The sequence below is a fragment of the Amia ocellicauda genome, chromosome 7 (genome assembly GCF_036373705.1).
Source record: "Amia ocellicauda isolate fAmiCal2 chromosome 7, fAmiCal2.hap1, whole genome shotgun sequence".
Classification (NCBI taxonomy): domain Eukaryota; kingdom Metazoa; phylum Chordata; class Actinopteri; order Amiiformes; family Amiidae; genus Amia; species Amia ocellicauda.
The window spans coordinates 38,114,942-38,130,804 of NC_089856.1; the positions used below are offsets into that span (position 1 = coordinate 38,114,942).

Genomic DNA, 15,863 nt, shown 5'->3' on the forward strand with positions numbered 1-15,863 from the left:
TACAGTCCCGCACCCTGTGCTCAACACACAGCGGGCTAACCAGACTGGAATACCCACTGCTGGACAATTCAATAACAATGGAACTATATACATAGCGGGGCACAATGTACCTCCGCTAACAACAGGAGCAGCTCTCCACCCTCAACTTAACAGTAAGGAGCGGACAAGCTCTACTGTATATTCCAACAAACTATATACACTGGAGCAAGTTACACACTGCTGAACAGCAACTAGCGGCAACAGGTGCTCTACTAATGTAGGAAGGGAAACGGTTCTGCGTAGCTTCTCCAAGCACGCTCAGCAGGGGCAGACAGGGATAGAATAGCCAGGAGCCAGTGCCTGATAGGCTACTGAAGCTCAACTGAAGACAGCACCGGGTTCCCAATAGAAGGAGCCGGTCCCGTCATGTCCAGCCTGTATAATCGAAATAAGCTGTGCGGCAAGACCCAACTCGCAGCCACACAAATGTCTGCCAGTGGGGTGCCTTGAAAAAAGGCCCACGACGTGGCTACACCTCGAGTTGAGTAGGCCACCAGGTGTTCAGGCACTGGGGCTCCAGTCAATTTATAGGCTGTTGTCCTATGTTGTCCACAATGCAGTGTGAGGGGCGCTGCTTTGAAAGTGCCTGGCCTTGTGTCTGCATTCTGTAGGACACAAACAATTGGTCTGAGCGCCGAATAGCACCTGTGAGCCTGCACAGGGCACAGCAGGTGCAGCCTACTCTCCTCCTCCAAAGAGAACTCAACCCATCAACTCAATAGGCCTGTTGATATGGAAAGGAGACAGCACTGTAACGAGGAATGCAGGATTAGGCCAAAGCCTAATCCTGGAAACAAGGGCTCAAATGTGTCCTTGGACAGCCCGTCTAGCACTACATCAGGGCGCCACGTGGGCAGGGAAGGGGCGTGGGTAAGTCTGAAAAGTCTGCCAGCGGTAGGAGTACAGTGACTTTGTTCAGGGAGCTCTCACTGACAGAATAGTGGCCACTACCACATCCAACAAACCCCAAGCCATCAGGTGATCCCGCTCAGGGGCCAGGCCCAGAGCTGGAGCAGGCCCGGATTGGGATGTCAAAGTGTGCCGTGCACCTGAGACAGCAAGTCCGCCCGCAGGGCAAGCTGCCAAGTCTCTCAGTCCAAGAGGGAAACCAGATCCGCAAACCACAGTCTGTGGGGCCACTGGGGCGCTACCAGCAGAACTGTCATTTGTTCTTGTCTGATCTTTTCCAGAACCACCAGGAGAAGAAGGAACGCATAGAGGAGACTACGCAGCCATGTGTGGGCTAGTGTTAGTGTGTAGGTCTTGGACGGAGATCGATAGTGGACAATGTGTGGACTCCGCTGAGGTGAAGAGGTCCACCTCTGCCCTGCTGTAGTGGCTCCAAAGCTGTTGAATCACTAGCGGGTGCAGGCGTCATTCTGATACCAAGGGGCCTCCCTGAGACAGGAGGTCCGCCGCCGTGTTGGAGATGCCCGGGAGGTGAGATGCTCTGATGGAACGAAGCTGAGGCTACAACCATAGAAGCAGATTACGCACTAGACAACAGTTGATATAAGCAAGCACCGCTGTGTTGTCTCGCGCATTACAACATGACTGCCCCAAAGAGCCAGCATGAAGTGACGGAGACCGAGGAGCACAGTCGGCAGTGCATTCCATGGCGTTGATATGGAGGGCCCTGACTGGCACCATCCAACTGCTCCAGACTCCTTGTCCATTGCAGACAGCTCCACAACCCTGCTTGGAGGCGTCTGTTGTCAGAACCACTTGGTGGCAGATTGCCCCAAGGGTACACCAACGGCTAAATTCAAAGGGTTCCACCACCAACGGAGCACCTTCCAGCATGTCTGATTGAATGTCACTCGACATGCTCTGTCATGCTGAGGATGCATTTGGAGAAAGTGTGAGGAGCTAGAGACAAGGCGAATGGTTGAACAGCAAACTCGTACGCTCAGCCTTTGAAAGCAAAGTGGAGAAACTTCCTGTGCATCTGTGCGATGGGGATGTGAAATCTTTCAAATCCACCAAGGTGAACCAGTCCCCAGGCTTGATAGCCTGTAACATGTCGTGCAGGGTCAGCATCTTGAAGCACAACATCTTGATGTGGCGATTCAGGTACCTCAGATCCAAGATGCTACCCGTCCTCTTGACACAGTTCTTGGGATTCGGCCTAGCTCTACCACTTTACCTGGGTAAGCGCCTACCTGCTGGTGAAGTGCTGGCGAAGGTCAGCTGGACGTCTAGCCTTTGTGGGTTGTCTGTGAGCCTGACCCAGAAGCGCTGGGCATACACCCTGGCAAGCTGTAGCGACTGTTCCCTCTCCTGGAGGGACCGTGCCAGCATGTCCTCCACGGATGGATGGAGTCATGGCAGGAGGAGGGGGGACCGCTTGGGCCACATGCACAGTGATCAGGGTGCAGATCTGATCCATCCTGGTGTTAAGGGCCAGGATGGCAGCATCTCGCCCCTTGTCCGCAGAGCTTGGACCCCTACGCCGGCATCTCGGCGGAGACGGAAACGACAATGGTGGATGCCGGGGACGCCTCTCCGCTGGCCTCCCTCTCTGTCCCCAGATTTTCATGGACATGGCTGGGGCGGGTGCCTCAGCAGTTGGGGGCCGGACAGAGGAGACAGAGGGGCTGAGGGCCAGGTGGAATGTCGGATCCACTGAAGCCCTGCCCTCGCTTAGAGAAGAGGAAAGCCTGACAACGAGGCGGCGACGTTAGCATCCATGATGTGACTGGGACCCCGCACGCGCTGGAGTGGGGACTGGGCCCACATTTGCTTTGCCCCCCTGTTCCATTCCCGGACAGACAGGACAGAGCACGTCACCACTCCACACCACAGGTAACATGCGTTGGCTGCAACACCACACCCCCTTTTAATGCACTCGGGGGTGGATAATTAGTACTGGGGAGCAGGTGGAAATGGGTAATTAGCATGAGAATGCAGTATAATAATAATAATAAAAGTGGGTGTCCTGTTGGTCAAGAAGCTCACAAAGAATGTGTTCCACACAATAAACACAGTGAATATAGTGTGAATAAAGGAAAACGCATCAGAACAAAAGAAACCATAATAACACAAACCAATATATCAATATAAAGAACAATTAGTGATAATCAAGTAATTAGTGATAACAAATTAAACCCACACAGTGATACATTATATAAATGAGCATCTGTCATATCTGTGACACAGATGTCACCTTTTATACTAACAGGAAGTTGAAGGGTCCTGTTTGAATGATGGGCACAGGGGCCAATGGCAGCTTTGATAGACAAATGTCTTTGATATGTTTCAGCGGATGGGCACTGAAACCCCTCCCCCTTAGGCAGCGCTTCTGACTTGAAAGATAACTATATGTGCCAGTAGTGACAATCTAAAACATTATAAGGAAATGTTTGAGCAACTGAAAAGACAACAGAGACAGTAAAAAACATGTTTTTTATGAACAAAAACAGCTGAGCCAACTCTTTCAACATCTCGTCATGATTCAACCACATCACACCCTGATAACCCACAAACACAGGGGTTGTCAGATACCGATGGCTAAACATCTCAATTGATTCCTAATGACCAAATATTGTGCATGTAAACGTAGTCATTGTCTAAACTTAAACAGACATGTAGAGTTGAAATTGAGTATTTGAAAGTCTTAAACACCTGGAATGTGTCCTTATTCTTTCTAGACTGAGTGGGTGTTTAAAAATATTAGCGTTTATTAAACTGAAACACTACTATTTGCCAATGAATGAAAGAGCTGCAACTGTGCAATATTATCTTCTATTAACACAATAATTATTGCACAATAACGAAATATCTCATATGAACCAAATTATTATTTCTGAAATAATGCATTAATTATTGATAGTAATAGTAATTTTTGCAAAATAATGCAATAGTATATTTTATTAACACTAGAACCGCCATAGCCACATTCTGATTGGCTTTTACAATTCAGTTGTAAATATCTCTGCATATGTGAATTTCTCGCTCATGTCCATTCCTATGTTTTACTAAATACTTGAATTAAATACCTATACAGTGTTTCACCTGTAAACTTGTTATAAATACAGACCCACAGTTTATGCAGTAGGCTATATTTAATATATCTAACAATCTGAGCTTTGTAATAAAATCAGTAATTGTGAAAGAAATATAATCTTGTTGAGTGCTGAAACACATGCATTTCTACACATTGCATATTATTATCATTATTTATTTTATTAGCAGATAAAAATACACAATTCAAGAATTGTACGTGATATAGCTCTCGTCTGCCTGTCCTAAGAGACTTGTTCACCTGTTTGTTCATGTATGCTAATTCTTTTGATTTGGTGTAGGGCTGGTGACAGGCTGATTGGTGTTCGCATTTATTAGACTGCTGTTAGCACTACAATTCAGTATCTATACAGGAAGATGAACCTCAAGCTTCAGCCAGTGCTGCGCTCAGTAGCACATGGAATAAAGATACTGCCAGGTTGCTAAATGCAACACAAACAGACCTGTCTATGACATCTATGCACGGTGTGAAAAGGCAGTCTGTGGCAAATGCACTATAGTGTGTTTTCTGCAGTGCATTAAACAGTTGTAATAGACAGACGATTTTCATATATATGTGCACGAATTAAAAAAAAATAAGAAAAATACTTATATTTTCAATGTCAATGCAGTGTTTCTGTTGTGAAAATGTTGTGTGTGTGTGTAAAAAAAATGAGTTTTATTAAATTGTTTTTTTTCATTTTTGTCTGAAAGATGTTTTATAAAGGGACACGTTTTGTGGGTGTGGCGGTTGCAGGTAGTCTGACAACTCGGTGGTTCTAGTGTTAACACAATATGTTAGATTGCTCTGTGACACTAACGATAATGAAAAATAAAATGCACAACTAGCTGCCAACTATTTAACAAGTCAATAGTAAAATTTCATATGTTCTTAATGTTTTAACTTGAAATGTACCTGATAGAAACTACTGCTATTTAGTTTCAGTAGAGTGACTTGATTGACATGTTGAGGCTGTATTCCGAATAAAATGTTAGTTAGCTGTTCTCAGTCATGCGTACATTTTGCAAAGCATTAATTATTTTCAGTTAGTGACAAATCCATGAACTGATTTTGACTAAGATACTAATTAAGTGATGTCTCTCTAAGGCAAATAAAAGCATTGTGTTTACCTTTGAGAGTTGCTGCTTTGGTGTGAGGTTGAACATTGTTTCATGCTAATTAAAATATATCGGATTTACACAGCAGTATATAAGTGCCCTGAAGTATTTAGTATTAAGTTTAGAGTGAAACTTATATAAGACATGTAATATGTTGCTGCTTGGAAAATTACTATTAACTGTTATGTTCACGAGGGCTGATCAGATTGTTTGTCAGCCTTATGGAGAAAAAGAACTGCCTCAGTTTTCAAGAGAAGGGGACATCAATATAGGAGCTATTTTTTCACTTCGGAGAAACCCTGTTTTTCTGAATGCAACATTTCAAGTGAACCCAGTACAAACTACATGTAAAAGGTCAGTGATATCTTTCAAACATATTATTATTATTATTATTATTATTATTATTATTATTATTATTATTATTATTATTATTACTACTACTACTATTATTGTATAATGTGTGGTCTTATTTTCTTGCCACAGTATAGATCCTGAAGAACTGCAGTCTGCTCAGACTGTGATATTTGCCCTTGAAGAAATCAACAACAGATCAGATATTCTTCCTGGTGTTTCACTGGGCTACAAGATCTATGATTCATGTGGAACGACACATTTGTCTTTAAAAGCATCACTGGCTTTAATTAATGGGCAAGAACAAGGATTTCTCTTAAACCAGTCCTGCACCAAACTATCCACTGTCCATGCAATCATAGGAGAGTCTAGTTCCACACCAACAATAGGAATTGCAAGAACTACTGGACCTTTTGGGATACCATTGGTAAGAAACGTATATTTTTTCTTGAATTGTATAATATGTTATATTATATAATATAACATATAATGTTGTAAATACAGTAATATATAAAAATTGTATATACAGAGTATATTGTATACTCTTGTAAACTATGTAAGTCACCTTGAATAAAGAAGTCTGAGAAATATAAATGCTATAAAACTAACAACCAAAAATTATTCAATAGACAAAAACATTTAATTTGCTCTAATACATAAATAATACAGTATTTTAAATAAATGGTTCTTTTACATAAAATGCAGTTATTGTATTTGATTGTACATTGCATTTGGGATTTGGAAAGACAACACATGTTCAGACAAGTAAAAACAAAAGCAGAAGGAAATATAAATACCAAAACTTCCAATCACAGATAAATAACAATACATAACAATCACGTTGTGGACTACTACACTGATCCATAGTTAACACTGAGATGCAGGTGAAACTAACATGATTCTTATTTTCTTTACTTGCTGTAGATAAGTCATTATGCTACCTGTGCATGCCTCAGTAACAGGAAGGAGTTCCCCACCTTTTTCAGGACAATCCCAAGTGATTATTACCAAAGCAGAGCACTGGCAAAGCTTGTCAAGCATTTTGGATGGACCTGGGTTGGGGCCATTAGGACTGATGATGATTATGGCAACAATGGGATGACTACTTTTATACAAGCTGCCCAACAGGAGGGGATTTGTATTGAATATTCAGAGGCCATTTATAGAACTAATCCTAGAGAGAAATTCCTGAAAGTTGTAGAAATTATTAAAAAATCTTCTTCAAAGGTAATTGTTGCATTAGCATCTGATACTGATCTGGTTCTACTGGTAAAAGAACTGCTGATTCAGAATGTCACAGACCTCCAGTGGGTGGGCAGTGAGGCATGGATTATTGACAGGTACCTGGCATCATCAGAAAGTTACAACATCCTGCATGGGGCGATTGGCTTGGCAATTCCAAATATAGAAATACCAGGATTGAAAGAATTCATTCTTAATGTCCAACCATCTAAAACTCCTGGAAACACTGGCTTCAATGAGTTCTGGCAAAGTATCTTCAATTGTAGCTTAGACTCTCACAAAGACTCAAATATTAAGCCATGTACAGGTAAGGAGACCTTGAAAGAAAGAAATAACCAATACACTGATGTCTCAAACATGGGGATATTAAACAATGTGTATAAAGCAGTGTATGCTGTAGCCCACTCATTACATAATTTGTTTACATGCAAAAACAACCAAGGTCCTTTTCAAAATAAAACATGTGCAAAGAAAAACAAGACAGAACCGTGGCAGGTAAATACAATGTTAAACTTTAAATTATTCAGGAATAAATTACAAATTTAAAATGATATGTATTATACTTTGTCTCTTAAAATTATTGCATACCTAAATATGTTGTGCAAAGTTTTTTGACTGAGTGATATTTGCTTTTTCCTGTAGGTTTTACATTACCTGAAGGAAGTAAACTTCACAACCTGGAATGGAGAGAAGGTGTATTTTGATGAAAATGGGGATCCAGCAGCACGATATTCATTAGTGAACTGGCAGCTTAAAAATATTGGAATGACAACAATTGAACAGATTGGTCTATATGATGCCTCTTTACCAGAAGGACAGAGATTTGTAATGAATGAAGTCAGTGCAGTGTGGGCTGGTGATCGGGATGAGGTAATATTCATACTGGCTGAAACAGAAGCAAACAAGCATTCTCATACACACAAATATAAATATAAAATAAAATAAATGTGCGTGTATATTACTGAAGTCTTTGATGTTTTTGTGGTATATTCCTGTAAATTGACAGGATTCATACACTGTAGATATCTGCTCTAAATTAGTTTGATTACTGTATTTTATACAGTAAAATACCACATTCAATGTTAATGGTACATTACTGTAAATTGCCCACATTTCTAGGACACTCATTGTGTGGTAAGGAACCAAGCCTTCAGGAGCAATGTTAATGTTTATTTTATTATGGCAAGCCTGTTGTTTTCCACACACACATTTATATAAATGCTGTAAAGTAAGAATGCTTTTAAAAATAGACTAATAGTCTAAACTAGTCCATTTTTGAAAGCATTCTTACTTTACAGCATTTTTTCACACCTGCCTAAAACATTTGCACAGTACTGTGTGTATATACACTCACCTAAAGGATTATTAGGAACACCTGTTCAATTTCTCATTAATGCAATTATCTAACCAACCAATCACATGGCAGTTGCTTCAATGCATTTAGGGGTGTGGTCCTGGTCAAGACAATCTCCTGAACTCCAAACTGAATGTCTGAATGGGAAAGAAAGGTGATTTAAGCAATTTTGAGCGTGGCATGGTTGTTGGTGCCAGACGGGCCGGTCTGAGTATTTCACAATCTGCTCAGTTACTGGGATTTTCACGCACAACCATTTCTAGGGTTTACAAAGAATGGTGTGAAAAGGGAAAAACATCCAGTATGCGGCAGTCCTGTGGGCGAAAATGCCTTGTTGATGCTAGAGGTCAGAGGAGAATGGGCCGACTGATTCAAGCTGATAGAAGAGCAACTTTGACTGAAATAACCACTCGTTACAACCGAGGTATGCAGCAAAGCATTTGTGAAGCCACAACACGTACAACCTTGAGGCGGATGGGCTACAACAGCAGAAGACCCCACCGGGTACCACTCATCTCCACTACAAATAGGAAAAAGAGGCTACAATCTGCACAAGCTCACCAAAATGGGATAGTTGAAGACTGGAAAATGTTGCCTGGTCTGATGAGTCTCGATTTCTGTTGAGACATTCAGATGGTAGAGTCAGAATTTGGCGTAAACAGAATGAGAACATGGATCCATCATGCCTTGTTACCACTGTGCAGGCTGGTGGTGGTGGTGTAATGGTGTGGGGGATGTTTTCTTGGCACACTTTAGGCCCCTTAGTGCCAATTGGGCATCGTTTAAATGCCACGGCCTACCTGAGCATTGTTTCTGACCATGTCCATCCCTTTATGACCACCATGTACCCATCCTCTGATGGCTACTTCCAGCAGGATAATGCACCATGTCACAAAGGTCGAATCATTTCAAATTGGTTTCTTGAACATGACAATGAGTTCACTGTACTAAACTGGCCCCCACAGTCACCAGATCTCAACCCAATAGAGCATCTTTGGGATGTGGTGGAACGGGAGCTTCGTGCCCTGGATGTCCATCCCACAAATCTCCATCAACTGCAAGATGCTATCCTATCAATATGGGCCAACATTTCTAAAGAATGCTTTCAGCACCTTGTTGAATCAATGCCACGTAGAATTAAGGCAGTTCTGAAGGCGAAAGGGGGTCAAACACAGTATTAGTATGGTGTTCCTAATAATCCTTTAGGTGAGTGAATATATATATATATATATATATATATAATGTACAGAAAGACACTTTATGTGTACTCATGTGTTACTGTAATAAGTACAGCAACTACCAGCTGTACAGAAGCTGACAGTGTAGCTGCTGTAGTCTTAACTCAAATCTCCTTGAGTTAATAGCTCTGTGTTTCAGGTGCCAAAGTCAGTCTGCAGTGAGAGCTGCCTTCCAGGGACTCGTAAGGCAATTGTCAAAGGAAAACCAATCTGCTGCTTTGACTGCATTCCATGTGCTGAGGGAGAAGTCAGTAATACAACAGGTAAGTTGAAAACATAAGGTAATTCTCTTCCTTTGTGAGATCAAACATAATTTTGATGAAGGACTTGAAGAAACAATTTTGATTTAAATATTGAAATATTAAGGTAACCTTTAGAGAAAGACAGTATTTTTTTTTCCCAGATTAAATAACAATCAGGAAACATATTTGTTTTAAAGTCTGAAGAAATCACAAATTCTGCATTTATATGCACAAACTAGTACCAATAAAATACATTGAGTTTTGCTTCTTAGTTTAATATGTCTTTAATTGTTGAATTTATCTCTGGATGTGAACACATTTCAGGAAGTGTCAATGTCATATTTTTCTAAATTAAGATGAATGTCAAAGAAACCAGCTTGCTTTTAAATGTTTGTTTTGCTTCTATTTTCAGATTCAATTGAGTGTGCTAAATGTCCATTGGATTACAGATCAAACAGGCAAAGAAATCAGTGTGTCCTGAAAACTGTTGAGTTTCTGTCTTTTGATGAATTAATGGGAATACTGTTAGTAACATTTTCTATATTTGGTTCTTTCCTTACCATAATAATAGCAATCGTTTTTTTCAAATATAAACATACACCAGTTGTTAAAGCCAATAACTCTGAGCTCAGTTTCCTCCTGCTCTTCTCATTAACTCTGTGTTTCCTTTGCTCACTTACTTTCATTGGCCAGCCCTCTGAGTGGTCCTGTATGTTGCGCCACACAGCATTTGGCATCACATTTGTCCTGTGCATCTCTTGTGTTCTGGGGAAAACAATAGTGGTGTTAATGGCCTTCAGGGCTACACTGCCAGGCAATAATATTATGAAATGGTTTGGGCCCACACAGCAGAGGTTAAGTGTTCTTGCTTTCACGCTCATACAGGTCCTGATTTGTGTGCTTTGGTTGACAATTTCACCTCCTTTTCCAAACAAAAACATGATATACTACAAAGAAAAGGTTATTCTCGAGTGTGATGTAGGATCAGCAGTGGGGTTTTATGCTGTGTTAGGGTATATTGGATTCCTCTCGGCCATGTGCTTTGTGCTGGCTTTTCTGGCTCGTAAACTGCCTGATAACTTCAATGAAGCCAAATTCATCACATTCAGCATGCTCATATTCTGTGCAGTCTGGATCACCTTTATCCCAGCTTATATCAGCTCTCCTGGCAAGTTCACGGTAGCCATAGAGATATTTGCAATTTTAGCTTCAAGTCTTGGGTTACTGTTTTGCATTTTTTTACCAAAATGTTATATTATTTTACTTAAACCAGAGAAAAATAACAAAAAGCATTTGATGTGTAAATTGCCCTCAAAATCACTTTAAGAAAGATGTTAGAATATATATACAGATGTGCTCAAATTTGTTGACAGCCCTCTACAAACAATGAACAATGCACAATTTCCTCTGAAATAACTTGAAACTGACTAAATTCATTGTCATCCATCCATTGTTTATTCCATATTTAATAGAAATCAGACTTTGCTTTTGATTTTGGTTTTCAACATAATATTGTAAATAATAAAACAAATGAAAATGGCATGGACAAAATTGGGATGGGACCCTCAACCTAATATTTTGAGGCAATCACTGCAATCAAACATTTTCTGTAGCTCTCAATGAGACTTCTGCACCTGTTGACAGGTAGTTTGGCACACTCTTCCTGAGCAAACTGCTGCAGCTGTCTCAGGTTTGATGGGTGCCTTCTCCAGACTGCAAGTTTCAGCTGTTTCCATAGAAGATTCAGATCAGGACTCCTAGAACGCAACTTCAGAACAGTCCAATGATTTGTTCTAATCCATTCTTGGGTGCTTTTAGCTGTGTGTTTTGGGTCATTATCCTGTTGGATGACCCATGACCTGTGACTGAGACAGAGCTTTCTGACACTGGGCAGTATGTTTCGCTCCAGAATGCCTTGATAGTCTTGAGATTTCATTGTGCCCTGCACAGATTCAATACACCCTGTGCCAAGCGCAGCAAAGCAGCCCCAAAACATAACCAAGCCTCCTCCATGTTTCACTGTAAGTATGATGTTCTTTTCTTTGAAAGCTTCATTCTGTCATCTGTGCATATAGAGCTGATGTGACTTGCCAAAAAGCTCCAGTTTTAACTCATCTGTCCAATGCACATTCTCCCAGAAGGATTGTGGCTGGTCAATATGCATTTTAGCAAATTCCAGTCTGGCTTTTTTATGTTTTTCTTTCAAAAGTGGTGTCCTCCTGGGTCCTCTTCCATGGAGGCCACTTTTAGTCAAAAAGCAACAGATGGTGCGATCAGAAACTGACGTAACTTCACCTTGGAGATTAGCTTGTATCACTTTGCCAGTTATCCTTGGTTCTTTTTCTGCCATTCACACTATCCTTCTGTTCAATCTGGGGTCGATTTTCCTCTTGCGGCCACGCACAGGGAGGTTGGCTACAGTTCCATGGACCTTGAACTTCTTAATAATATTTGCTACTGTTGTCACAGGAACATGAAGCTGCTTGAAGATGGTCTTGTAGCCTTTACCTTTACCATGCTTGTCTATTATTTTCGTTCTGATCAGACAACTCTGTCCTTTGCTTTCTCTGGTCCATGTTCAGTGTGGTGCACACAATGATACCAAATGGCACAGTAACTACTTTCCCCATGTAGCGTAAGGTACACTTATACATTTCAATTTAAGAAGTGAATTTATAGTATCACCTTATCACGAATCCTGGAATCTTGTAGAACTCAATTTCTGTAATAATTGGACACAGACACCAATTCCAAAGATATAAATTGTCAAATTTATTCAAAAACAAAGACTAAATGTAGCACTACACTAATTATACAAAAGGGAAAAACTAATTAAAATTCAACTCTAGATCAACAAATCAAAGACAAATCACTTCCGTGACCAAATCAAAGACCATGGGATCGCATATGAAAACACAAATCGTTAAACAAAAAAGGTTATAAACACATTGACTACAATACCGGTTAGTAAGACGAAGGTGAGTCTCTCATTAGTATTGTTAGTCAGACATTAAATAACTATGCAGGTTAGTATTTAATGTCAGGTAATTCTCGTGATATATATATCAGTCTCATTTACGTTTAGGTCCCGAGAAAGATCCTATCATTACTTGTTACCACAATTTCCCTTAACTGATTATTATTCAATGATTAAGGATAGGCAGGGCCACCAATAATCTAATGTCTATTAACTTGTGTCAATTTCAGACTAAACAGTTAAACAGGAATGAGAAGATATTTCTCGGCGTTGACAGATTTTATTTCTAAAATTATCAACAAAACAGTTTAATACAACACACATTTATATTTAAGAAAACTAAATGATATTACACATTCTAGAGTTATGAATCACAGATTAACATTTCTAATTGATTTCTCAAATGTCATGAATCATGAACTCCAAACTGTTAAACTTATCTGAACTTCGTCGCAGAGAGGCCTCTCTGGCTTCGGGCTCAGATAACAGCACACGGCACGAGGTCCGTGTGGTTTGGAACAAAGGCAGTCCAGTTCGGCTTTGTCCAAGAACTTCCACTCAGTCGATGCACCTGGAAGTTGGGGTTTCGTGAATGTAGAGTCTTTTCCAAACAGATTTTCCACTGGTTTGAAGGCTCCAAGGTTGTGCACAAAATCTTCTTTGTAAGCAGGGTTCCACCGTAGTTACTTGAAGACAAAGTCTTTGAGGAAAGCAGGGCCCTGTTCTTTCCAAGGGTCAAGTTTCTTAAGACTCAAATAGCTGTTTAAATGACTGACACTTTCGTATTCAGTCGACTTAGTCAATTGTCCAGCTGTAAAACTCCACTGATCAGGTGGGCACAGGCGGGCAGGCGCAGTCTGTAAAGTTCTTTATTTAATAAAGTCCTTTAAAAGAATTCTTCGTACGGCTCAATCTCCTTCTCCCAGTTTAACTCTTCTGTTGCCGGCAAAGACTTAGTTGGTTTCTGGTTCTGGTTCTGGCAACAGAGCTACAGGTTGAGCTGTGGCAGTGAGTTTCTGGTTCAGGTGAGAGAGAGAGAGAGAAAAAGGCTGTGCGCTGTTCCTTATAGTCTGTCAGATCAATAGGTGATTGGTTGTTGAATTTTTGAGATTGGATTTCGGTTTCAGCCCCCAGTGTCCTATTGGAGGGGGGCTTGATTTATGACTGATGTCAATCCATGCCATCTTTTGGAAATGCCGGTTGGCCCGCGTTCATAGCTCTATGTCGGGATTTCGGCTCTCGTCCACTTCAAAGAGTTTTTATCACCTACAGGCCCCTTTCTCCAGACATTTCACAGCAGGACTCCAACCATTCGGCCCATTCTCGGTGCCATCCTCCCCAAAACTGTCACTCTGATGCAAACCAGTTCCAAGCTGATGAGTTAAGGAAATCTGATAACTTTGGGGGGGAGAGGTCTTCTTTAGATCAGTGCTTCAGCTCAGAGCCAAAATGCTCTTATCAAAATACACCCAACATAACGCTACACCCATTTAAATAGGGTGAATGACTGATTACAAGATTTGGAGACATGTGTGACACTAATTAAAGAAACTAATTACTTTGGAATATCACTATAATCAAATTATTTATTATCTTTTCTAAGGGGTACCAACAAATGTGTCCAGGCCATTTTAGAATATCTTTGTAGAATGAGCAATAATTCATCTATTTTCACAGCTTCTTTGTGTTATTCTGTGACATACCAAAGGCATGCAAGTATACATGATGCAATAGCTTTTAATTTCCTCACTTTTCAGGAGGAATGAAACATTATTTCAATGAGTTGTAAGGGTACCAACAAATTGAGCACGTCTGTATATATTCACTTTATATCAGATTGCATTATATAAGGGTAGAGGTGTATATATATATATATATATATATATATTTATTCAATAAAATTAAACTTTGTTTTAAAAACAAGAATGTTTTGTCTAAATACCTGATACAAGTGAGAGTACAGCTACAAAATAATGTTTTCATTATATATTTTCCCTTACTTGCGCCAGCACCTAATGGGAGTGAAGACACTGCAGTACACAGATGTTTTTAGGTCATATTCATTATATATATGGTAACACTTTACAATAATGGGCATTAATTCCTCATGAATTCCAATAGTACAACACATGAAAAACACATGAATACATGATTTAAAGGCTCTTATTCATATGGAATTCATTTTTAATAAATTAAGTTGATCATATGTACATATCATGTCTTCACACATTAATTCATGTTTTTCACAACCGCCTGGTGAGCGAGTAAGAGGGTATGAATTCATTATGATTTATGGTTATTAAGTGTCTTTTTTTAATCCAGTATGTTCCTCATGAATTCATGCATAATTCCTTTGCAACAAATGGTGTTAATTGCGTGTACAAATTGGGACTGGCTATATGAATAACACTGCATGAGCAGACCATTATAGTATAGTCATACACTATTCATGGTATTTCCTAATGAACACTACATGATCAAACAATTATAGTAAAGTCCTTAGTCTAGGGGCAAAGAATGTATACTGAAATATGTGGGTATAGGGGTTTAATGCTATTTGGGATGTAGTACTACAAACGGTGCCCAGTGACTGTGAATCGAGTCGCACACGGGTCCGCTGGGTGATCATCAACATGTTCCATGGCATTAATTAATAATAATAATAATAATGATAATAATAATAATAATAATAATAATAATAATAATAATAATACCTTTATTTATTCAGCGCTTTTTGATGGTGCTCAAAGCGCTTTACAGACGTTATAAATAGTAAAACAAGAAAACAATGAAAAATGTAACTGTTAATAAGGTCACAATTAAATACCAAGCAATAATACAAGGATAAAAAAATATGCACACAAGTGCAAGTATTAATTCTATGCAAAATGTGTATATATGAAACACTATATTTTACTGATATTCACCATGACACCTACAGCCGATCTGCCTGAATAACGTTTCCAGTTTCTTTTAAATAATTCTAACCAGTCAAAAGCTCTCAGTCCTTAGTCCCGCCTTTCATAAGTCAATTACTCAATCATTGAAAAGATATTTATGAAAGCAACTCTGCTCATAGGTCAGAACTGCTCCGGGGGCAGAACGTGTATGATTCCTCTGATTGGTTACTTGGCTTTAGGAGGCGGGAACTTAATTTTGAAAGCTTAGTGTTCTTTTTAAGAAAATTTAACTGGAGTTATCTTTCAAGTCGGAAGCACTGCCCAAGGGGGAGGAGTTTCTGCCCACTGCCATAGGAACCTGATCGAAATGTGACTATCAAAGCTGCCATTGGCCCTGCG

At 40.0% G+C, this 15,863-nt stretch overlaps 1 protein-coding gene across 1 annotated transcript; it reads left to right on the forward strand.

Annotated features, from left to right (window-relative positions):
• Positions 1–5,311: 5,311 nt before the first annotated feature.
• LOC136753900 (extracellular calcium-sensing receptor-like) lies at positions 5,312–10,913 on the forward strand. Its single transcript, XM_066710281.1, has 6 exons — positions 5,312–5,514; positions 5,644–5,938; positions 6,436–7,248; positions 7,396–7,623; positions 9,485–9,608; positions 10,000–10,913. Exons 1-6 carry the CDS (start codon positions 5,312–5,314, stop codon positions 10,911–10,913), a joined length of 2,577 nt encoding a protein of 858 aa, XP_066566378.1.
• Positions 10,914–15,863: the final 4,950 nt, after the last annotated feature.

Bases quoted from the DNA above. Each gene is read 5' to 3' on its own strand.
- LOC136753900 (XM_066710281.1), top strand. From the start codon at position 5,312: ATGTTGCTGCTTGGAAAATTACTATTAACTGTTATGTTCACGAGGGCT. The intron at 5,515-5,643 runs GTCAGTGATATC...TTCTTGCCACAG, and splicing joins GTACAAACTACATGTAAAAG to TATAGATCCTGAAGAACTGC. The intron at 7,249-7,395 runs GTAAATACAATG...TTTTTCCTGTAG, and splicing joins ACAAGACAGAACCGTGGCAG to GTTTTACATTACCTGAAGGA.